Source organism: Anopheles arabiensis, chromosome 3, assembly GCF_016920715.1.
Source record: "Anopheles arabiensis isolate DONGOLA chromosome 3, AaraD3, whole genome shotgun sequence".
In the NCBI taxonomy this organism is placed as follows: Eukaryota; Metazoa; Arthropoda; class Insecta; order Diptera; family Culicidae; genus Anopheles; species Anopheles arabiensis.
Window position 1 is genome coordinate 12556061 of NC_053518.1, and position 23503 is coordinate 12579563.

The 23503-nt window shown below is 46.8% G+C and overlaps 4 protein-coding genes across 10 annotated transcripts in view; 3 read left to right on the forward strand and 1 right to left on the reverse strand.

Moving 5' to 3' along the window:
* LOC120903489 overlaps nt 1–3893 on the forward strand; it is a 154688-nt gene extending 150795 nt beyond the window's left edge. For all 5 annotated transcript variants that reach the window (XM_040312953.1, XM_040312949.1, XM_040312950.1 and 2 more), the window contains one exon: nt 39–3893. In XM_040312953.1, coding sequence (XP_040168887.1) covers nt 39–1602 — 1564 coding nt within the window. In that variant the 3' untranslated portion in view covers nt 1603–3893. The remainder of the gene's footprint in view (nt 1–38) is intronic.
* A 46-nt stretch (nt 3894–3939) lies between these two features.
* On the reverse strand, nt 3940–11841 carry LOC120903490 (medium-chain acyl-CoA ligase ACSF2, mitochondrial). The gene is made up of 6 exons (XM_040312955.1): nt 11574–11841; nt 9489–9705; nt 9104–9232; nt 5582–5802; nt 5151–5513; nt 3940–5084 (listed from the first exon to the last, which is right to left on the reverse strand). The coding sequence occupies exons 1-6, from the start codon at nt 11630–11632 to the stop codon at nt 4289–4291; spliced, it is 1785 nt and encodes a 594-aa protein (XP_040168889.1). The 5' UTR covers nt 11633–11841; the 3' UTR covers nt 3940–4288.
* LOC120903491 (CLIP domain-containing serine protease B15-like) lies at nt 6678–9110 on the forward strand. The gene is made up of 5 exons (XM_040312956.1): nt 6678–7297; nt 7372–7806; nt 7886–8318; nt 8388–8584; nt 8658–9110. Exons 1-5 carry the CDS (start codon nt 7069–7071, stop codon nt 9068–9070), a joined length of 1707 nt encoding a protein of 568 aa, XP_040168890.1. The 5' UTR covers nt 6678–7068; the 3' UTR covers nt 9071–9110.
* Nucleotides 11842–17242: 5401 nt separating the features above from the next.
* Nucleotides 17243–23503, forward strand: part of LOC120901394 (serine/threonine-protein phosphatase 6 regulatory ankyrin repeat subunit A) — a 49674-nt gene continuing 43413 nt past the window's right edge. For all 3 annotated transcript variants that reach the window (XM_040309306.1, XM_040309308.1, XM_040309307.1), the window contains exons 1-2: nt 17243–17513; nt 18921–19535. In XM_040309306.1, the coding sequence (XP_040165240.1) occupies nt 19047–19535 (489 nt within the window). In that variant the 5' untranslated portion in view covers nt 17243–17513; nt 18921–19046. The remainder of the gene's footprint in view (nt 17514–18920; nt 19536–23503) is intronic.

The following is a 23503-nucleotide window of genomic DNA, read 5'->3' on the forward strand; positions in this document are numbered from 1 at the left end:
TTTTCCGTTCATTTTGTTCCGTTTGTCCTACCCTACAGAGAGCTGCAGCAAAAGTTGAAGCATTTGCAGGACAACCTAAACCAGGAGACGAAGATCAAGAGCCGGCTGTCGCTGCACAACGAGGAGCTCCAGTGGCGGCTCAAGCAAAACTCGGAAAAGTTCACGCTAGCGTACGCCGAGCTGTCCAAGAGCTACCACGAGAATTCCAGCTTCATGATGAACGCGACGAAATCGAGCCTGGACCAGTCGGTCTCGCACCACCAGCACCAGCTGAGCCACAACCAGTCGCGGTCGAGCTGCTCGGACCGGTTCTTCGACATGGACGACATTTCCCCGCCGACCTCGCCTGTCATCAAGGGCATGGTGGAGAAGAGTGACTCCGTCTCTTGGGTGCTCGAGATCGACGACGAGCCGCCGGAGGTGTCGGCCTCGCGCATGGTCCGCCGGGCCGGCTCGTTCCGCTCGAGCGCCGCGTACGACTCGGTGGCCAAGCGGCCAAAGTGCGCCGGCCTGAACCAAACCACCAGCGGCATCCAGCAGTCGAGCTCGGCCGCCTCCATCCTGAAGCAGCACTCCAGCGACCTGTCGGCGGCCGCGGTAAAGCCACCGCACTCGGGCGCCCCGTCCCACCGGTTGCGCTCCAAGTCGGTGAGCATCAAGGCGGCCGAACCACCAAAGAAGATCGTGCGCTCGAACTCGGGCGCCTCGGCATCGCCCTGCCCGCCGGCAGGGGTCCCGTGCAAACCCTCGCTGCGCATGGTGGACCTGCCGGGCTCGTCGTGGAAGGAGCAGCCACTGTACAGCAGCTCCCCGTACGCCCACAAGCGCTACCTGACCGAGGAGCTGGATTTGATCGGCACGGGCAAACCGTTCGCCGAGCAGCAGCAGCACCATAATCGGGCGAAAGATTTGTTCCTGGAGGAGACGGAGTTTCTGAGCGAACCGGACAGTCCGTTCGCTCGTTGCCCGCCAAACGGGGCCGGTGAGGCCAACATTGCCGATCCGCCGGTCGAAATCTTTCACCGCGACAAGACGCCCCACTTCAAGAAGAGCAAGGAAAACCGTGGCCTCATTACCTGCGACACGACCGCACTCATGGGGGGCGTCGGCAGTTCGTCCAAGGCGTCTGGCAGTGGGGGCGGGCTGACGGCGCGGGAAAAGCGATGCGAGTTTACGCGCAATGCCGGCAGTGCGCTGAAGGAGGGAGCGGGTGAGGCGCTCGTATCGGGCTCCAACTCGGACGACGAAGCGCTGTCAACGTCGTCGTCGGGCTCGTCTTCGTCGTGCATCTCCGAGGCCAGCCTATCGTCGGCGACGGGGAGCAGCAGCAGCAGCCACGACAACAGCCCCCTGCACAGTGGCAAGCGGAGCAGCGAGCGGATGAACAACGAGCACGACGACACGGTGGAGGGTGCGGCGAACTCGTCGGACGAGCATCCGTCCCAGCACCGGCGGCGCCATTCGAACGTCTCGCTCGAGGACGCACTGATGAAGAAGATCGTGGCCAGCCTGAACGGGGGCGGCGACGAGCCGCACGACGGTACGCCGATGGAGGTGAGCTGGTCGGAGGATGGCGATCCCGGGTCGGAATCGAACGTATGACAAGACGACGACAGTTTTTAGGGCGGACAGCGACAGAGAGGGCACGTGGGAGAGCAGCAGCAGGGAGGGGGGCGACCATTGCGACAAAAGTGAAACACATTATTCTTTAAGAGTAGTCGGTACACGGATCGGCGCAGTGGCGCGAGAGACGAACGGTGTGAAACATACGGTGGGAGACGAATACTTCCCGTTGCCCTTTGCCCTCCCTTTTCCTCCACGCAATACGACGGGTAAAAAGCGCGGGTCATAATGATTCCGCTCACGTGATTTGCATTTTCTGTTTTCCGGAAAACCGATTTGAGGATCAATCGGGTTCGAGCGACAAAACCACAACAAAAATGCAAACAATCGAATGTGTGCGTGTTAACCGAAGGGTTAGATGTTAGGTTAAGTACTTCTGGTTCTCATCACCTTACAAAAAGAAAAACTTCAAGAGTTGCTCGAGTTGCTTATTAGTTGTTATGATGATTAATATTTCCCTATGTTTTTGTTTAGCGCGTAAGTTTGTTTAGTGTCCTACTATTATTACCAGTCGTTTAATTTGTCGTTAATAGAATTAGCGCGAAAACCTCTCCCCACTCTTATATATATATATATATAAAAAACCCAAACACACACACGCGAGATAGCTACGACACACACACGGAAATCAAATACTACTGTTACTACTAATAATGGCATCACACTACTGAGAAAGAGACTATTTAATCGAAGAAAATAAGAAACAGAGAGAGAGACAGAGAGTGCGAGATACATAATTGCAAATGAGAACAGATTGTCTTTGGATTTTTTTTGTGGGCGGGTGTGTGTGTTGGTTCCACTTCGGGTCGGTTCGGATTACATTTAAGCCTTTCTTCGTGTGCAAAAACAAAGCTGCAATTCGCGCTCTGCCATGGCAAAAGAGGCTCCCGCTTGCTCGATGTCCTCGATCAATCGCTGTCTGTCTGGATGGAAACTGTCGTTAGAAGCCGATCGTCTTTGGGAAGAATCCTACAATCGGGTTCATCGCTGACCCTCACGCTCTGTGTGTGTGTCTGTATAAAATACTGCAAACACTTAGCAGCGCTATATATTTGGCTCAATGGACGCGAAACATTGTGTTAGAGAAGGTTGAGCGAATTAGTATGTGTGTTCTTTCCGGACCATAGCTTAGGTGTATAGTAGTAGCGATTAAATCAAAACAAATTTAAAACCACAACCATTGTTAGTATCCCTTCTCTCCTACTTCCCTCTCCTCTCCTTTGATCGAATAACCTTGAATTGGGTCGCAACGTGACATTCGCAACGCGACATCATGTTTTTCTTTTTAACCTTAAGCACTGGACAATGCAGAACGATTCTTCCCCTTTTATCTTTATGTGTATATGTTTCCACTGTATAACCTTTAACCCTTAACTTGTTACGCTGTTATGTTGTTTGTAAAATTTGTGACCACAATTCACAGCACTGTTGGGTCGTCGATGGTCGGGTTTAATGCTCCCCACATTCGGCCGGCCCCAGTGCAGTGCGTTGAGTTGTGTGGAAGAAGCGAACGCAAACCTGCGAGAGGATCGCGTGTGGTTTGGTTTCGTGTTTGTAGATTTTTTGGAACGTAGATTTGTCCGATCGCGGTAACCATTACCGGGATCTAGTTTGCTGATAAAACTTGAAAGTGGACAAGTAGCGTGGAGCATTTGTAAGCGCAATCCGTAAGAAAACGAAAGAGAGAAAGAAAAAACGGTAGAAAATAAAGTGTAATAATTTGTTGGGAAATGAAATTTTCCATTCCCTTACTTAGAGACGATACGAGCGTTTACATGGAAGGAGCTACGATTACAATCTATACACACTACTAAACACCATACACACATACATGCAAAACACACCCAACATTATGAAAGTGTTCTTCAACTACTTCAATTACTGGTTTGGTAAATAGTGAACGAAGCTGAACATGAATGTGGTATAAGTGCATAAGTTTCTTGGAAAATATGTGTGAGAGAGAGAAAGAGAGAGATTGAAAGAAAAAGCCCCCTTATTGTAAACTTTATCTACTACTCAGATTCTATAAAAAAAGAACAAAACAAAACAAGTGAATAATTTAACCCAAAGCCGAATGTGTTAGTAGCAAAGATTGTCTTGATTGTCTTGCAAATGCAAACTCCATTGCAAAAAGGTTGCACCTGCATGGGTCTGCCGCCGAGAGAGAGAGAGAGAGAGAGCTAAATCACGAGAGAAAAGCAAACCTGCGATGATCCATTTGAGTTTAAAATACAGATTAATGCAAACTGTAATGCATATTGCAAAGTGAATATTATGGCTGTTTTGTCATTTTCATTTAAAAAAAAGAGACCGAAATTTTGACCCTTTTTTGTTTTGTTTAATATCCGTTCCTTTCTGTCTTTTGGATGGAATGTAGTTAAACTAGCTCTTTGACGTGTCTCGTAACCAACGGTTTTCTTGTACGCAACATTTCAAAATTTAAAATTTGCAGTTTGAGTGAAAAGTTTCACGAAATATTTCACACTCGCTCGTATGATTTTAGAACATTTAAATTAATTTTACTATTGCTAAAAAAAATGTTCATATTCTTACTTCAAAATAGTTTAAAAAGTTATTAATAAGTGTAACTTAATCAAACCTTTATTAGAAGTATGTGTATCAACCCCACAAAAATGCCCATTTTTAGTACAACGACCGTTACCCGTTACCGTTCCGCGGCGAACAGTTGCCCCAGCTTAAACTTTTGCACCTTCCCGGACGTCGTCTTGGGCAGATCGTTCAGCACCCGCACGTACTTGGGCACCTTGTAGTACGCCAGCTTGCCCTCGCAGTACCGCTTAATCTCCTCCCGATCGATCGTCTCCTCCGGATCCTTCAGCCGCACGAACGCACACAGCTCCTCGCCCGTACGCTCGTCCGGCACACCGATACAGTGCACCTCCAGTATCTTCGGATAGGTGTTCAGATAGTCTTCCACCTCCTTCGGGTAGATGTTTTCACCACCGCGTATAACGACCTCCTTTAGCCGGCCCACAATCTTCCCGTAACCATCCTCGCGCAGCATAAACTGATCGCCCGTGCGCAACCACCGATCCGCGTCGATCGTTTCCTTCGTCTTTTTCTCGTCACCCCAATAGCCAAGCATCGTACTGTAGCCCCTCACGCACAGCTCACCGGCCGTCCCGAACGGTACGATATGCCCGTCCCGATCGATCACCTTCGCCTCGTAATGGTCCGTCACGTGGCCGACCGTTTGCTGCACATCCTCGGGGCTTTCCTCAAACAGGGATTGGAAGATGACGGCCGTCGTTTCCGTCAAGCCGAACACGGTCTTTACCTTCCGCACGCCCAGCGTGTGCTTGATGTCAGCAAACAGCTTGGGCGAGCAGGTGGCCCCACCGGTGACGGCAATTTCGGGCGTGTCGAGCTTGGCTCCACTCTCGACGATCCGCCGCACCAGGTCCACGTACATGGTCGGTGTACCAAGAATGATGGAGCATCTGGAATGAAGCGGAGAGGAGGTCAATTATAACAGTCACATAGCCCTCCATTTTACACTCTCATACCTTTCCCGTACAATGGCAGCCAAGGAATCGGCCGCCTTAAACCCGGCAGTTGGCAGTACGAGGGTCGAGCCGTATGAAAGGGCCGCCATAATTGCGATGACCATTCCGAACGCATGGAAGAGGGGAACTTGTACACAGAGGCGATGCATCTTCTGATCCATCTCGTTCCTGTTGCCAATGTGTAGGCCATTGTTGACGAACCCAAAGTGGGACATGAGGGCCGCCTTCGGGTGGCCCGTTGTGCCGGACGTGAACTGCAGATTGACGCCACTGTCCGGCATGATCTTGGACTGTAGCATCTCAATCTTGCTGATGGCCTGCTCCGAGGGTAGTTCAAATAGTTCGCTGAATTTAATGGCACCACTGAAAGAGTCGGATTTCAATTAGTTAGATCTTTGCGTACAAAGGAGGATCGCATCCCCCCAACATACGGTAAACTCTTCTGACTCTCAATGATAACGGCAGACAGTTCGGGCAGTGCTTTGCTCTTTAGCTCTCCCGGCTTGGAGGAGGCCAGTTCCGGTGCAATGTGGGAGATCATGCCGTAGTAGTTCTGCTGCCGGTAGCCTTCCGCAGCAACGAGCGCCTTCACACCGACCTTTTGAAGTGCGTACTCCAGCTCCGGCACTTGGTAGGCTGGGTTGATGCCAACCTGCAAAAGAGTTGTAAAATATATTTGTACTCACTAGTTGATTTAGGTACAGGGCTCCTGGCAAATCATTTTTGGGAGTACATAAATGACCCAGGGTGAGGGCGAATGTTTTTTTATATCTGAATTTACAAGAGCCAATCTACATTCCGCAGGGTACACCAATAGATACTGATTGTAGAGCATTACTAGTTCTAGGATCCATATTGTTCCTGGAACTGATCCTGAACTAATATCTTCTCTGGAACTGAGCTTAATCTTGAAACTAATATTTAACTCTTATCGGTCCTGTAACTCAGTGGTCTTCAACCTGTGATCCGTGGCGTAAACAGATGTGGTCCGCGAAAGATTTGGTCACACACAAGCGGTCAGTGATCCTAAGAAAGGTTGGAGAGCACAGCTGTAACTGATGCTACACCCTTGCTGGTCATAGAATTGATCTTAAACTCATACTGGTCATGAGACTGATTTTAAACCCTCAGCATTCGTAGTACATGTCTCAAATTCATATCGGTCCTAGAATTGATATTAAGCCCATATGGTTCCTGAAAATCCTGGAAACTATTTCTGAATATACACCGGATCTATGGCTGATCTTGACTCTATATCGATCTTGGAACTGATTTTGAAAATATACTATAATATCCCAATGATTCCAATTCCGTACCGATCCGGGAACTGATCTTGAGCCCATACTATTCCTGGAATATATCCCAACCCCAAACTAGTACTAAAACTAATACCGGTCTCGGAAATGATTCTGAACCCATACCTTTGCTGGAACTAATCCTGCTTCCATACCACTCCCGAAATTGATACCGTGCTTAATCCCCATTCTTGGAACTGATCCTGAACTCGACCCTGCTTTTGTATTATTCTGGTCTAAATACTGATCGTGCATCTGGTTCAGCTCATATCGCAAGGGACCATCCAAGTAGCCAGGAAGTAACAAAACTTGTTTGTAGAGATAGACATAGAGATGAACACTCTCACTCTTTAGCGCCAACGAACGATCCAAAGATCAATGTCCCAAAAAAGCGAGACTTCCCCAGACGATAAGGTGAAGTTGGGTCGCACCTGCTGAGCGATTGCGTCAGCAGACAACTGTAAACAACACGCGACGAGCGTGAATTCCCCCAAAACCAGAACCAGACCAGGAGGAGAACAGGTTTTGTGCTATTGTATCAAGAATTTGGCGACCATCATCTACAGCGTGCCAATTCTTTCTTCGCTCAGTTGTGACCGAACCGTTCATCCGATTGGGTATCCATGGCGACTGTTCGTGGCGTGCTGTTTGCTGCGTTGTTGACAGTAGTGCATTCCGTGCTGGGCCAGGGGTGCGGCGAGCGCAAGGTCGACTACGCGAAGCTAATTCTCGGTGGTGAGGATGCCATTTCCGGCCAGTGGCCATGGCACGCGGCCATCTTCCATCGGATCGAACGCTCGTTCATGTATCAGTGCGGTGGTGCCATCATCAATCAGAACACAATCTTAACAGGTAAGATCGACCGAAACACACACACACACACACCAACTACGCCCCTGTGGTTACTACGATTGTTGTTTTGACAGCTGCTCACTGTGTGCAGCTGAATCAGGGCGTCATTACGGTGGACCGGCTGTCGGTGCAGGTTGGCCGGACGTACCTGTACGCGGCGGAAAGCCACACCCAGGAGCATCAGGCCGAGCGGATCATCGTGCACGAGGAGTACAGTGCGGCGCAGGTGCGGAACGACATTGCGCTGATCAAGCTGGCGACGGACATTCGGTTTACGGAGTACGTGCAGCCGGTGTGCCTGTGGGACCGGGCCCGGACGGACATTGGGCAGCTGATCGGGCGCGTCGGTACGGTGGTTGGGTTTGGCATTACGGAGATCGGCGAGGTGGCGGATCGGTTGCGCGTGGCGTACATGCCGATCGTCGATACGCAAACGTGCCTGGAGAGCAATCGGAATCTGTTCGGGCGTGTGCTGACGCGGAACGTGTTCTGTGCCGGGTTTCGCAATGGTGAGGATTTTCGTGTAAGATTAAAAGCTTGCAAATTCGATGAGCCTGTTAACCTGTTTTCTTCTCTTAATACGAACAGGAACGACGGTCTGCGGTGGTGACAGTGGCGGTGGCATGTACTTTGAGATCGAGAATCGCTGGTACATCCGGGGGATTGTTTCGTTTAGTGGGCAAAACTGTCAGTCGGCCGACTTTGCCGGGTTTAGCGATGTGGCCACGTACCTCGATTGGATCAATCGGTACACGAGCGGCACGCAGAGTAATCCGTACTCGGCGGCGGTCATCAACAAGCAGCAGCTGCTGGCGCTCGATGTGTGCGGTGCGAACAGCTACCCGGGCACGCCGGAAGATGGGAAACCAGTTTTTCAAGGCTACCCGTGGCTGGGTGTGATCGAGTACGTGCAGAGCGCTACCGGGCAGCGGCGGGTGCTGTGCCAGGCGACGCTCATCACGCGCCGTTACGTGCTGACGGCGGCACAGTGTGTGTCGCTCTCGTCGAATGCGAATCAAATGTGAGTTATAGGGACCAGCGGGGAAAGATGTTCGGAAGGAGTCTAATTTATCTTCTTTTTCCTGGTTAGTCTTGGCGTACGTTTGGGAGAGTATGATACGGTAACGAATCCGGACTGTGCGTTCGTCCAGGGCAGGCAAGAGTGTCAGCCACCGGTGCAAGCGGTCGGGATTGAAGAGATAATCGTCCATCCCGGCTTCAACAATCCAGCCTTTGCGAACGATCTGGCACTGATCCGGCTGCAGCAGGAAGCGAACATTAATCAAGGTGAGTCGTCTCCACACCCTACTGTGTTTGCTCTTCTTAAACATTTTTTTTAAATTTTTGTTTGCTCCACTAGACAACATCAAACCGATCTGTCTACCGTTTTCGACCGCCCTGAAATCACACAAACCCTCCTACTACATCCGCACCGGGTGGCTGGCCCGTAGCACCAGCACCACCCTGTACCGGAGCTTCCCGAGCTCGATCGAATCGGTCGGCTGCCAGGACGCGTACAACGACCAGGACGTGCCGCTGGAGAAAACGTACGGCCAGATCTGCATCCGCCGGGACAATCCATCGGCCGGCGTTTGCACGTTCAACATGGCCGCCACACCGCTTCAGTCGGTACAGGTCGTGGGCCCGAGCGAGCGGTACGTCCTGTACGGATTGCTCTCCTTCGGCCCGAAACAGTGTCTTGAAACGTACCCGGACGTGTACACGGCGGTGGCACCGTACGTCGATTGGATTGTCTCGAGCCTGAGACCGTAAGATGCAAATGCCGTTAGGCCGTGTTATGCTTACCGTGATCATGCCGGCACGCGCCGCCGCCAGATTGGTGAGGTAGAAGAGTGTCCCATTCGGCGCCCAGATACCGACGCGATCGCCCTGCCGCAGACCGAGCTGATGGAAGGCGGCGGCCAGCCGATCTACCTGTGCACGAACGCGAACGAGACAGAAGGAGAGAAAGGTGAGGTGAAGTTTCATTCGCAAAAACAAAAACTAGAGGACAGTTTATGGTAAATTAGGGGCAAAAGTGCGTCCTCGTCCGAGGGCGTAATTGATCTTAATTGGCTCTCGCAGGACGAAACGGAAGGAGCCGCCGGGCATTTCGGGCATTTAATTAAGCTGTCGACGCCTATGTCTGTGTGTGTGTGTGTATGTGTCCAGAGCAGTGTAAGCGGCTTACCTTGTCTAGGACGGCAGCGTACGTGAGCCTGGCGCCGGCTTCATGGCAGGACACGATCGCTTCATTGTTGGGGAACCGTTCCGCGGCCAGGCGTAGATGTTGGCCGACATTGCGATAGACCAGCGGTTTGCTGCCGATATGATGCACGTAGCTTTGGGCTTTCTCGTGCGCTACTCCAGTGGCGTCCGTTGATTGGGTGCGGATTGATTGTAGGACTCTAGTTTGAGTGAGGTAGTTTGTAGAGTAAATTTAAATCAGGGTGATTATAATCGATAGTAAGATCATATGTAGGCTGATGTAAGCGTGGCTATTTCGTCAACTTAAAGATTTAAAATCGCATTTTTTTTAATGTCAAAAATCCCCCATAACACGGATTTATCGCAAAGTTATTTCCTTATCTATATTACTTATTCTTCGTTATGAGGCATAACGATCGCAGTTGGTCGAGCCCTACCTTAGTTATCAGTAGCTGATTAGTGTCCTAGGTAAGGGAGATTTGAACCCACGCGCGGGTATATTTTTAGATCGTATAACTTGACGACAGTGGCACCGTTGGGCCCCAATTAAGTCTATAAAGCCTTTAAAATTGTCCTCTTCTTTTACCGGTTTCGTTTATAGACATCATTTAATCTTCAAAAAATCTTAATGATATTGATATAGGGTTTCCCATGCTGGTTTCTCGTATTGTATTGGGCTCATCTTACGAGTTATTTACATGGAATTATTGAAAATCAATTAAAACATTTAAAAAACCCTGTCCTTCGCTCAATAAATCGTGGTACGAATCCAAAAAAAATTGGGAAGCATCCAAAAAGAGTCGGAAAACAACTGAAACATCGAGGAAAATTGTGCTCATCATAGGCTTAAATTAATTAATTATCAATCAAATCCATTATAAAACGTTTAGTGAATAATTAACGTGATCCTTCAGCAGACAGCAGGGTGCGAATATTTAAAGCTTTTCAGATCAGTAGAAGAATTTTGATAGTCAATGTTTTTCTATATAATATCACATGCTATATGTTGAGATGGATACGCATTGTTATGTTTGTCCTTTCAATGTGAAGAAGATCCGATTGGGAAATACTTCACTTCTCTTCAATGTGTAGCAATGCAACTAGCAGACACATATTCAACTGACAGGCTGAATAATGTACACCTCTTAAGAAGTTATACATAATAATAATTTACAAAAAAAAAACTAAATTAAGAACAAATCAATTCTTACTCTTATAAGTCATCCGAATTCACAAAACAGAATTCTTGTTTTTCACTTGTGGAGAGTAAGCTTTTTCTTGTTTATGAAGTTCAATCTTTAGGCTTAAGAATTACGACCAGCAATTACATTCTTAAATTCGTGCAATATATTGACTGCCGAATGAACTTTAGAAAAGATACAACTGTTTGAAGCTGTGTAGAAAATGTCCTAACGTTACTTTCATTTTTTTTCTTATTTTCTTATATGGCCTAACGCAATGTCACCCTGGCTTAGGGGGGCTTATTTCGATGAAAAATTCGAACACATGATAGACATCGACCACTGTCAAACACGCAACGATTGTATCATTGCGTTGCCCCTAACCCTACAGTATCAATCATTTTTTTCTTATTTAGTATGTTTGAATTATTAATATGAAAATTAGCACTTAATACGCTGCACTACAATGACAATTATATGGTCAGGTCGTTAGCTTGCACTTCAAAGAAGGAATACACTTTGCTGTTTTGTTTTGTTTTGGGGAAGTTGTGTTTAATAACAGCAATATGCAACGTAAAATCATCACAATTCAATCGAATATATATCCAAATCTGCCTCACGCAAGCATATGTCTTGTGCACTTATTTCCTCTTTCAATTAGCACCATTTTCAGTTATTCTCAGCCGACAAGCTCATACACACATTCAAAATAGACAGAATTATTCAATCGACAAACATCAGCTTGCTGGGCAGTCGGCATCTCGGCAAACTCACTGTACATGCTGCCCGTTTGTGATCATGAGCATGATGTGTAACACCCCTCCAATACCCATCCGTCACTAACGATCGTCGATCGTTGGGCTTGGGCAAACCTCTTCACCCCTTACCTGCTGTACCAAGCCGCACGCTGGTATTGGTAATGGGCAAGCAAACGTAATGATGCCATGATGCCTGCACCGTCACAAAAAGGCGGAAACACAAGCGCGCGTAACAAGGTCAAATGCACAAACACACTGCAGTTTTGATGCACCGTTGCACTTTCGCGTAATTGCGTGTCCGGCTGCGTACAGTGACAGACGAACGCGTAACCACTTGTTGTGATCGAGGGAGCTGCTGTTCGCGCACCGGCGGCCACCGACTAACTAAACGCGCCGCGTAATCGTTGCAGTTTCAGTACTATCAGACGACGCGTCATAAATGGCGTGCCCTTTCTTATCACCCCATCCCCGGTGGGTTCTTAATATACGCGCTATCGGTGGTCGTAAAGTTGAATGGAGTTGAGCGAAATGCGAAGAGCACCCTCCCGTGGTTGGAATAAGAAACCGGCCCCCCTTATTAAAAATAGAGCCGTCCTTAGGTCTGTGGCGAAGCGTCCGATGCCGACCGACCGACAAACTGTGTCTTACCGGCTGTTTTGATAAGATTGTTTACAAGCACTTCTCTGTGTGTACTTGTGTGTGTGCAAACATCAACTCCAAACGTAGCTGATTATCTAACAAGTCAGCCCCAGAATTGGCCTCTTGGGCGATTGTTTATTCACTCGAATTGGCAATGGGAACGCGGGCGCTCTTCTACTTTTTGTGGCGTCCAACGATCGTTAGGAATTCAGTTAAGGTCAAAGCGTGATGTAGGTACTGAACCAGTTTGCCGGGCAGGTACGATAACGGTTTGGAACGGTTTATGACACGATCGGTCACAAAACGGGTAGCAAATTGTACACAGAAAAAAACCGTAGACGATCGCGGGTAGTATTGTAGAAGCTAAAGAACAAGCGCCACCACTTTCTATGCAGGAGAAGGTTTGCTTTTTTATCATATTACCTAGAAAAAACAGAACTTCTCAAGTGCCCAGCAACGGGGTTATAAAAAAACCGATAATTTGGGTAAAGGATCGTTTGTTCAAGATAAAGAGTAGAAAACAACGTTATCCTAGGGTGCCAAAGGGGCAATTGCTTGAGAAAACTGCCAAAATCAACGCTCCTCTACCAACAAACAAAACGGGTGAGCAAACAACAACGACACACACCAAAAAGTCCCTGCTAAAGAGCGATAACCTGGCCTGGGTGTAGCCGGAATGGAACGAAACGTTATAAACCTTGTCTAGACGACGTGGGACCAGATTATCTTGGTGGTGCTATTTGTCTTTTTAAAGGTCTCGTTCTAAAACTTTGGATTGTTGAAATATCCCTTAAAAAGTACCTTTGCACTGGTCTCCTTGTCCACGCAAAAGGTATTATTGAACCCTGTTCGAGACCTGTTTGCACTTGTTCTCAACTACGCCTTAATAGGATGCCCTACTTTGTGCTGGATGAGCGGGCGGAAAACCCAAGGAAAGTCCCCTAAATCGTCCTGGAGTGTTTCTTTTTGCGAACTACGCCGTCCACCGAATGTATGGTAAATAGTAAACGATCAAACTTCCCCCCCACGGGGGGCCTGACTAATAGAACGATAATCGCATCCAAATCACTCGCTGCGTCTGTCTGTCTGTTGCCAGTCGCGTCGCGCGTTCTTACCCGTGTGAGCCAGGAGCTTTCGTCGAAGCAGAAAGGACGCTTCATCGAGCAAGGATTGGGACCTGCTGCATGGCGGTGGTTTCGTTCACGGTTTACGGCTGCTGATGTGTTTGGGTGTGTGTGTGTCTACACACGATGATTGGCTGCCTTGGCGAAGGATTCTTATCGTTTGGCAGCGATGAATGGGACACAATGGATGGGTGGGTTGATGATTTCTGTGGTCGCTGATTTTCTTTTCGGATTTTTCGGGCTATTTTTTCACTTCACCCCGTGACCTCCTTTTGCGCGCAAGGCAGGCAATGTATTTTACATGCAGTTCTGCGGAACGAATCGCAACACACACACAGACACATACCTGCGATTTGCTTTGTACCGTGGATGTACCTTTTGATCCTTTTGGGAGGAGGCAGGAAATTGGGGTTAACGATGGCTTTGTAGTGGAATACATGATGATGACGAAGATACGGTGCTTGAGAAAGTGCGGGGTGATTTATAGATAGTTTGATAGTCGAAACGTATCTAATCAGGATTTTCAAGATCGATTTGAGGCTTGACGTTTGAATACAACGCAATTATTGCGAAGTTGTTTGATGTTATTGGGTTGAGCTTAGTTAATGTAGCTTAAACACTTCAAGGAATCATTATTATTAGTCAATAGTTAACACCAACACTGCAAGGAATCATAATTATTTATTAATAGTTTGGAAGCTTAGCATCACAATGGGAAGGGTGGGACCGAGGTACAGTCATCAACTGTCATGGACTCAAGCCTCATATGGACTAGTGGTGAGTAAATCTGATTCGGATTTTTATTCTAAATGAATCATTGAAATTATTTAATCTGAATCTGATTATGAATCTGAATCTCAATTGGAAAGATCTCAAATATTAATAATCTCCAAGATTTACAGATCTAGAATCTCTAGAGATTCATAGATCTCCAAACATTAAGCTTCAGAGCTTGAGCTTCTTATTCTTCTTCTTCTTCTTCTTGACGTAGCAACCTACCGTAGAAGCATGACCACGCCAGTCTATACAGGCTTTCGAGACTTGCCAAGTACCACGGAGCCGAATAGTTTGTTTAGCTACGAGGAGACGGGCATGATGTTAAGTCGTGTCGAGTTGACCGCTGTATTATAGGATCGCGAAAATTCAATATTTTCAAAATAATACATCTCTCAAGATTCACTAATCCCTGGAGATGTATGAATGTTAATAGATTGATGAATTTTATAGATTTGTTTGAATGAATTTCAACGAAAGATTCCAAGAAATCCAACAGTAATATGGACCATCATGGACTGACTATCTGGTGGTGTGGTACTGAATAAGTCTCGAAAGCCTAACATGCCGGTATGTCCGCTTAGGATGTTATGCCAAATACAAGAATAAATATAAGTTAGGAATTGGTAGAGTTTAGAGTTGAAACTGGCAAGAGTCGTGCATTTCCACTTGCAAGACTTGCAAGAACTCTTAGAGAGTCCAGCAGATCTTCAAAGAAGCGTTATTAACTAAGTTTCCGTTTATTATTTTAAGGTCCTTGTACCTTGAGCACAAAAAACGACGCCAAAACCATGAGCTAATGTCTTTCGCCATGTTCGAATACTTTTACAACTTTTTCAGAACGGAGTAAGTCACGGCACCAACTCTTACCTTTTGTCCAAACCCTCTCCCCCCTCAGTTGGAAAATGCCAAACGTAACTCCCTAACAACTAAGCAACGTAGAAAGCGCGGCGTGGTGTGAGTGTCTTACAACGCTCGCTACAATGTGTTGGTATTTGCACTTTCGGTCGTGTGCATAGGAATAGGGAAGCACGAACCGCCTGCCGGTAGATAGTAACAAGCGTAGCAGCGTCCTCCTTACAGCGCGAACAGCACACGACCTGCCACCGCTGATTGTAAACATATTTTGACAAACAATTTCCACGCGATACGCATAACAACAAAACACTTTCACCCTCGGTTCCCGATTGCACGGTTTCAAAAGGGGTCCCCGACGGTGAAGCATGACTGGGTCGAATGGCTTTCAGTTGGGAGGATCATAATAGTATGGATATGCTAGAATAGAGGAGGGAGATGCTTTTTTTGCGTTGCCCCGATTAGAGCGCTTGCGGACGGTCTACAAATAGTTCGATTAAACAAAATATAAATCCCATCGCCCAGGTTCCTGTGTTGGGTTGCCGTCAACCGGGACGCAATGTAACGCACAAGTCGTCCTTTTTATTGTGCGTATCGTGGTTGTCTTGGCGGGCTGAAGGACGCTCGAAAAAGGAAAGCAGCAACTGCGTCCGCTTTTTTGGGAAATTTTGATTAGAGTTTGGCTTTCTTTGCAAATAATTGCTTCATTTGTCCGGCGAGAGCGCAAAGCAATTTTCGCTTGCGAAATGGTATCAAAATGTATGTTTTTTTGGTCACACCTTCGCCACCAATGGAAAAACGCATTGACCGGTCATATGTTCGAGGTCGTGGCAGTTCATCGGAAGGTTCAGCAGTGTTTCCTCTCTCTCTCTTTTTTGTATTTCTGCAAACACATTCATCCATCCAGCATGACGTGCCACGCGGCTAGAGCGGCCGTTACAAACACACACACAAACACAACATTAAAAACCCCTCGGCGAAAAAGTACATACTGAATCGATTATGCAAATTATGCTCGACCGGTAAGGGCCGTAACGGCCAAAATTGTACTACCAGTGCCCTTCCTGGGCACATGAAACGGTGTGCGAATTGTGTGCTGGAATGTACCGCCAAGCCCTTTCCTATGCAAGGGCAGGCGGGTGAGCGAGAGAAACCCATCGCGAATAACGAACGGACAGAGTGAGCGGGATTGTGTTAGGTGCAGTTGCAATTGCAGTTGCAGTGGGTAGTGTCAGACGAAGACTGCAACATTCGGGCTAGCGGTTGGTGAGCAACGTGGGGATATAGATATAGGATACTAGAAATAGACAGGTGAGTTATAGGAAAGAGTTGGGGATAAAACTAAGCTGTTGTACAGTTATTTGTGGGTACAAAAGGAAATGATATAAGTGATAAAGTTAATAGGATATTAGTTGTAGCTATAGATTGAACTACATGAACATCTATGATTACCAGTCTCTTTGTAATTCCAGTAATGTCTACTCATTTCAAATACTGGATTACTGTCAACTTTCTACAAGCAGAGGGTCCTTTGTAGCAAGTTGTTGGCAGATTTATCAAGATCTTTATCAAGAATTGTAATGCTCCAGGATCTACTTGAATCCCGATAGGCTCTACTTCACCCCAAAAACAATCGCAATCGGGGAGAGAGAGAGATAGGGAGAGAGCGAGCACATTCCAGGTTACAGGTTACAAACATTCGGTCACGCAGGAATTTCCACGCGACACTTCCGGTAGTCAATGGTGACCGGTATTTCCCCAAAAAAGGAAAAAAAAACGCCACGATCAGTTTGTCAAACCCCGGGCAAAACGGACGAGCCTTCGATGTTGTCTCGTCACGGCCCCCACATACGGACGCCGCCGTTCGATGGATACACAATGTTGTTTGGACGCGAAAAACAACTCCTGCAAGCTTCCGTCGGGTCGGGTAGTAGCAGTAGTTGGGGTGGATCGTGGTCGTGTAATTTGTGGTTTCTTATGTGGTTTAGCTCAAGCTCTTACCCTCGGGCTGAGTGTGTCTGTGTGTGTGTTGGTAGCTTGGTAACGATGACGAAACGGAGGTCCTGAAAATCATTGGAAGACGAAGGCGCCGTTGTGGGAAATCATTTCCTGTGTGTATGTGGAGGAGGGTAGTGTGTGGCCACGGTTTTTAGTACACGGCAAACGGTCACGGTGTGGTGTTAGTAGCTGGTGCGTTCAATGTGTATGTGTGTGTGGTGCGATATATGTGTTTCGGAGGTACATACGAAAACCGGTGCCTCGTCATGTACAGCTCACATCACCTTCGCGTAGATGGCGCAGGTTGGTGGTGAAGGATATACGCAGGGCACGAGGGGCGGAACGAAAGCGTGAAATCGCGCTGTTTCGCTGAAACTTTTCAGACGACCAGTACGCTCCGGCAGGCAGTCGCGGTTGGCGAGCAGAACTGTTCGAAACGTTGGACCGAAAGGTTTACCGATTGCGGCTGGCGCTGGCGGGATCTTTGGCTGAGAAGCGTGGGCTAAACAGCTGAGAGTTGAGAGCCGAGTTGAAGACAGAAATTCTTACGCAGACAGAGTGTTGTTCTCTGGGCGAGCTTTTGGAAGGGTCATTTAAAGTTTTGATCCCCTCTGGAGAGGTAGCGCTGCCGTAGAGTGGTTGCTGTAGTAGTGTAACCCTCCTAACCACAGTGTGTTCGGTAGGTTAATCGGTACCAAAACCACGCGTCAGTGAGTGAGTGCGACTGTTACATAAGGAGTCCGTTGGAGCAAAGACTCCCCGGAGTGTGTATGTGTGTGTGTGTGGGTACATGAATGGAATTTGGAGACCGCATTTCGGACCGCAAGCTCTTCGTCTTCGTCAGCTGTCGTCAGCAGAGCTGCCGACCGAGAGAACACATTTGAGGGCGAACAGCAAAAACACAAAGAAACCGCTCTGCTCCGTACCGAGCCGAACCGCAAAGCAAAGGAGTCCAAGTGTATTGTGGTGCCAAAAGTGTGTTAATTAGATGTTGAGGGGGACCGTAGCTTCAGTCCCCGAGAGCCTCGTGTTCGTGGGTTATTTTGGTTGAGATTGTGCTAGGGAAAGGTTGTGCTGCTGAGCCCGTTCGAGTGTGTCCGCTCGCGTGGTTTGGAGGTCCCCTTTTGCAAAGGGAGGTCTCTCCATCTGAGTGTGTGTGTGTGTGCGTGTGTTTAGTGGGAGTGGGCTGCTCGCTACCGGTCCTACTCAACACCTTCTTCGAAGGGGTTTGTGTTGGAGCACGTGAGGTCCTTCGAGTTGTGTTACTTTAATCGTTCGCGGTCACGTTGTAGATAGTTTAATTAGGCGAGCGTGTCTCTGCAGGTATTCGGCGCTGCTGGGTGCCTCAACGGGGTTGTAAGATAAGGGGCTGGCCCTTAACGACTGGTACACAACGTAGGGTTGGGTCGTGCCACCGTTTGGGAGCTTTACGCGAGGGCAGATATTCGCAAACGGCGAGTTGTAATGAAGTTGTAGTACATCGCGTGAAGTGTTTAATCTGTTGTAGTTTACTCCACTGAGCATGATGTTTTCTCATTGTGGTGACATCTTACTTCAGATAGGTTGTTAGATGTGATAAAGTAACTCTTAATTGACTGTGCGTTCGTCTCAAAAGATATTTCCACGTTTCTTGAAGTACTCGGACTCCTCTGGAATTTATCCAGCACCACACGGACAACATTAAAGAGGTCCACCAGTAAAAAGGGAACACGCGGAACATACAGAACGCGGCACATGGTCTGCGACTGCCCCGCGTAATGCTCAGTCGGTAGCCGTGGCTCAGGAAAATCGATGGAAATGCCGTGGAAAGTAGAAAAGTGGTAACAACAAATCCAGCACATGTCAAGGACTCTCAGCACAAATCTGTTGCTGTTGCGGTTGCTGAATCAATAAACTACGCCAGTGGGACAAATTGTTCGGCTAGGGGTTTTGTGTTTGCTCCGATCGCTTAGTTAAAGGTTGCGGTTGCTTTGTGGAAGTATTGTAGTGTTTCATATGTGTAGAAGTGTTTTGCGGTGAACAAAATGCGTGTGTTTTGTGTGAAGATGATAGATTATCTCGTTAATGTGCTTGTATTTCCCTCTAGTGCTCGCGGTTTGAATAGGCAGTGAACGAAATGTACGTGTCGTGGATCGGTTCCGTGCACGGTTAGAGTCTACTTCTTCGTACTTCACGGCCGAAAACCGAGCGGGCAAGTAGTTCGTAGCTCGCAATGGATAAGTCCAAAAAGCCGCCGGCTACGGCCGGCGGTGGTGGAACCGGAGCGACCGGTGCCGGAGCGGCCGCACCCGGAGCTCCGGGTGGTGCCGGCGGTGGTGGCCCCGGCAAGGGACCGGGCGGTACGGCCGGCGGTGGTGGTGGCAAGGGACCGGGCGGCAAGGGCCCGCCGAAAGGAAAGCCCAGCGATAGTGACGCACCGGGAGCCAGCGGTAAGGCGGAGGGTGAGCCGGGCAGTGCCAAGGATGACGCCTCCGCCAACGGTGACAAAGCGAAGCCGGATAAGGCCGACACTGAGCAGCCATCGCAGCCGAAGCCTGGCAGTGCCGGTGCGACGGTCCGCGACGGTGCCCAGAAGGTTCTTAATCTGGCGATGAAAAGCGAATGGGCTCCCGTTGAAGCTGTGCTGAAAGGCTTGGAAAAGGCGGTCGCCGCCGGCGGGGACGACTCCAATCAAACCCCGCTCGCCGGGGTGCTCGATCCGGTAAGTAGTGTGGAGGATGGGAGGGGTGGTTTTAAAATTTATTGTGAAGTGGGGAAAGCTTCGCTGGCTGCCTTCGTAAAAGCGTAATAACTTTTGAAATGTTTCATAACAAACTTTGCCGCTGTGGTGAGTGAGTCAGTCATTGGGAGCTACTTAGTACTCACTAACTACTGCAGTGGTCATTTCTCGACAGGGAAACCTATGGTAGGCGTATCGACAGTGTCGTGTTGGATTAGCTGCGGCATGTCAAATATTCCTCCAAGTTTTGTATACCTTAAAGCAGTTGGATCTTCAAATCCCCGTACCTCGTGTTTGATCAACACCATAATTTAAAAGGTGATGCAATAAATTCCAACAACGATATGAGTATGAAGTCTTTTTCCTCATTTTCATTTACGACAAATGAAGCAAATATAGCATTTGACAACTGTTGTGTAACATCTTTAAGGAGATTAATAATTATGTACACATTTGAAAATGACTTGGAAAACCCTGTAAAGGAAATGTACGGCTGTTCTGTAATGCTAAGAGAGAATGTCACGGTTTTGGACCTATACGCTCGACAACGAATTGAAGTACAGGTTGTATCCGAAATACGCTATTGATGCGGACCGAGAAGAAACTGCGTGTCTCGAATTTCCGCGAAAGTCAAATCACGCGATTTACAGACAAAACTTAGCTACTTTTTTTCTTAATGTTGGATGTAGGGGGAGATTTTAGCCACTTAATTAATTATTTGATATGATTCTAACCAACTATTAAAAGTTGCACCATATTTAAATTATTTTTGGGAAGGGAAATAATAATGCATTTCAAAATTGATGTGTTAAATCAGTACAATTTGTCCAAAGAACTGTTATGTTTAGAAAACCGCGTATCTCGTGATTTGCCTACTCGTAAGAGATACTGCTTATCTCGGACTACCTAGACATGATCAAATTCAGAGACGAAATCGCTTCCCAATCCAAAGGTCTAAATAATGAAACGAGCTTTTATGAGATTCAAGACCTCTGTGAGAGACTTACTCATGTATGAGTTGTCAAGAGTCCGAGACGAGCTAAATATAGAGACCAAAACAAGCAACGCAATGTTGAGGCGTGGAATAATGTTTCAGACATTCAGTTCTCCCAGCATCTTGATTCCATAACCCGATGAGTACAGAGAGTCAATAATCAAAGGCCAAAATGATCATTTTTCAATGTCATGTTTCGTAAAAAAAGCAGTAAAAACAAAACAAAACCTCTCTATCTAACTGAACCTATATTTTGTTTCTTCTAAAGTAACGGTGCTGTAGTGAATTCCCTTTGACAGTGAATTCAACAGTGTCCTCTATTGACTTCAATAGTGATATTTTATTGAAAAGTTTTGGGAAATAAAGAACACATACGATGTGTAGTTTGTCCGAAAAGCTGTCCGAACTAACAGTTGAATTGAAGTAACACGATGGTGCTTCTATTTTTTGGTATTATTGTTAACTAAACTTTAGCACAATTTTTATCCTAGCTGTATGTCTCAAACAATCTGTTCAGCGATACTATACCTAAATTCAGAATGTGTCTTGCCGTTCTTTTGTATCAGTAGGCTATCCTTTTATTATATGGTGATGTGTAACAATACATACAACATAGTATTATCAACTATACGAGTTTCAGTAGTTGGATTCACAATTCGTTGAATGCAGATAAAAGATCTGTCTAGTGGACAATTTGCAACAAAATACCCTATTCTTTTCCATAATCACGATAAAAATAGAATCAAACTGTTTAGGATTAACTCGATGATACTTCAATTTTCTACTTCAAAAGTTTCTGAGTACAGCAATTATTCGCAGTAAACAATACTAGATTTACGCGAATTTGTAGTACGCGATTCTTCTAAATTTGATAGCTCTATGTGTATTTTGAAAATGTTTTAATATTTTAATACATTTAATGCTCTTTTAGAATTTCACCAATATTTGAAAAGTATGTTGCATTAAGTCTGTGCAAAGATATTAAATAATAAGATAATAAATAAATAAATAAATAAATAACTAAATAAATAAACAAATAAATAAAAACTCAAGAAACGTTATTGTGTTTAATCCCGTACGATAGCGTGCATCGGATAATTACTGCATATGAAATAGAACTTCAGCTTTTTGAGTTAGCTTTACTGGTAGTTTATCGCAAGTGGGTTTGCTAATAGTAAAACAGTCGGGGGTTAAAGAGCCTGATTTAGGTTTACTGACAGTTCTTCTAAGGATTGATAAAATATTTCAACGCTTATAAAATAAAATAACAAAAACATACCAGAATAATCACAGGGCTCCAATATATATATCACGGCAGCTCCATATCCAGCGATCATAGACGCTTAGTAAAGTATATAAATAGACGAGAAATGGAGCATACATTTTTAAAGTTCTAGCCTCAATTTATTTTGAATCCAAATTAGGAGTTTTATAGAAAAATATATTAAATATGTTTTTTTTTTATATTTCACTAATTTAATAATAAGAATATGAATAAATGTTTAGTAACTAGTTTAGGCACACAATACCCATAGGTTAGCCTTCTGAAAACTCTCGCCCTGAACCTCCTTTATGTGTGCTTTTCCCAATGTCTACCTTTATTGACCGTTGCTCCAAACGGTGCTTCCCGAATAATTTCCTGATCATTGACCTTTCCCCCCTCCTTCCACCGATCGGGACAGGCCTTCCTTCCTTTTCAACACCGCAAACCTATTTTCGACTGATTGCGCAATCACTTTAAACTGTCGCCGGTTTCCACATTCCCACACCCGTGCTGCGAAAATAGCACCACATAGTCGTCCTCCTGTTGACCACGGTCGAGAAGCCTAAAAACAGAGTGTAAAGCTCCTTTACCCCGTAAACCAAAAAAGAAACTAAAAGAATTTATTGGTTTCGCAAACATGGCGACACATAACTCCAGTCCACCGTAGCTTTCGTTCGAATGACCCGAACCGGGCCGGCCACCGGGTGGCACTGGTCAGTTTCGATTGAAGTTATAGCGCCGTTGCTCGCGTAGCGTTGGTCACCTCACATGCGAGCAACATTCACTCCTTCGCAGGGGCTAGGAAATTTATTCCAACGACCGTTGGAAAATGATTCCTCTACCGTTTTTAGCACCACCGGGGGGATTGGAGAAGAAACGCGAAGAAAATGGCGCAAACCTACATGCAAATGTGCGGGTCCTTTGCTTCACGCACAGCGACGGCGGTATTGTGAAGCGATGAGAAGCGGTTTTTGGGCCCGGCCATACTTGTCGCGGTCACGACACACGCACGACGCTTATTGTTTCTTGCGGAAAGTAGATGAAAAGAAACAATTTTCCCGTTACAGTACACCATACATGGCTAGAGAAGAGGGGGGAGGAGGCCGGAGGGGTCATTTGATATGACTTGCTTTCGGTTCGGAGCGTCTCGCTCTCGTGTAAGACGCGGTGTATTCACGAATTCGTTAATTGGTAGGGCTATTTTAATCGGCAATCATAAAGCCGAGGAACCGGACCGACCATCAGCTAATTGGCAGGTTTGGGTATGATGGATGTCGGGGAGCCGGACGGACGAAACTGGAGCTAAATATGTTGGCGAAATTAAAGCATCGCATGCGTCACCCAAATCAGATCACACGACGGGGGTCGTTCACGCGTGTGTCGTTCAGTGTAATGTGCTGTGGCCGTAAGATGATAAAAGTGTTCCATTATTTCTATTGCCGCACGGCACAACGGTACATCGAATGACCTCAAATGTCGGCTGTAGCTTCATGCTCATGGTGAGCTAATTTTAGTTCTGGCTTGCAAATAGCCATCATTTCCAGTGTGCAATTAATATAAAAAGCATAGAAACTGAAGTGACCGTTTATCCGGTTGCGCAATGAGGTTGCCTGGTTCGGGTGAAACTGATTGCAATCGGCCAGTTCCAGTGTACAACATATTTCTCTACTGCCTTGTGCTGTGTTCGTGGGC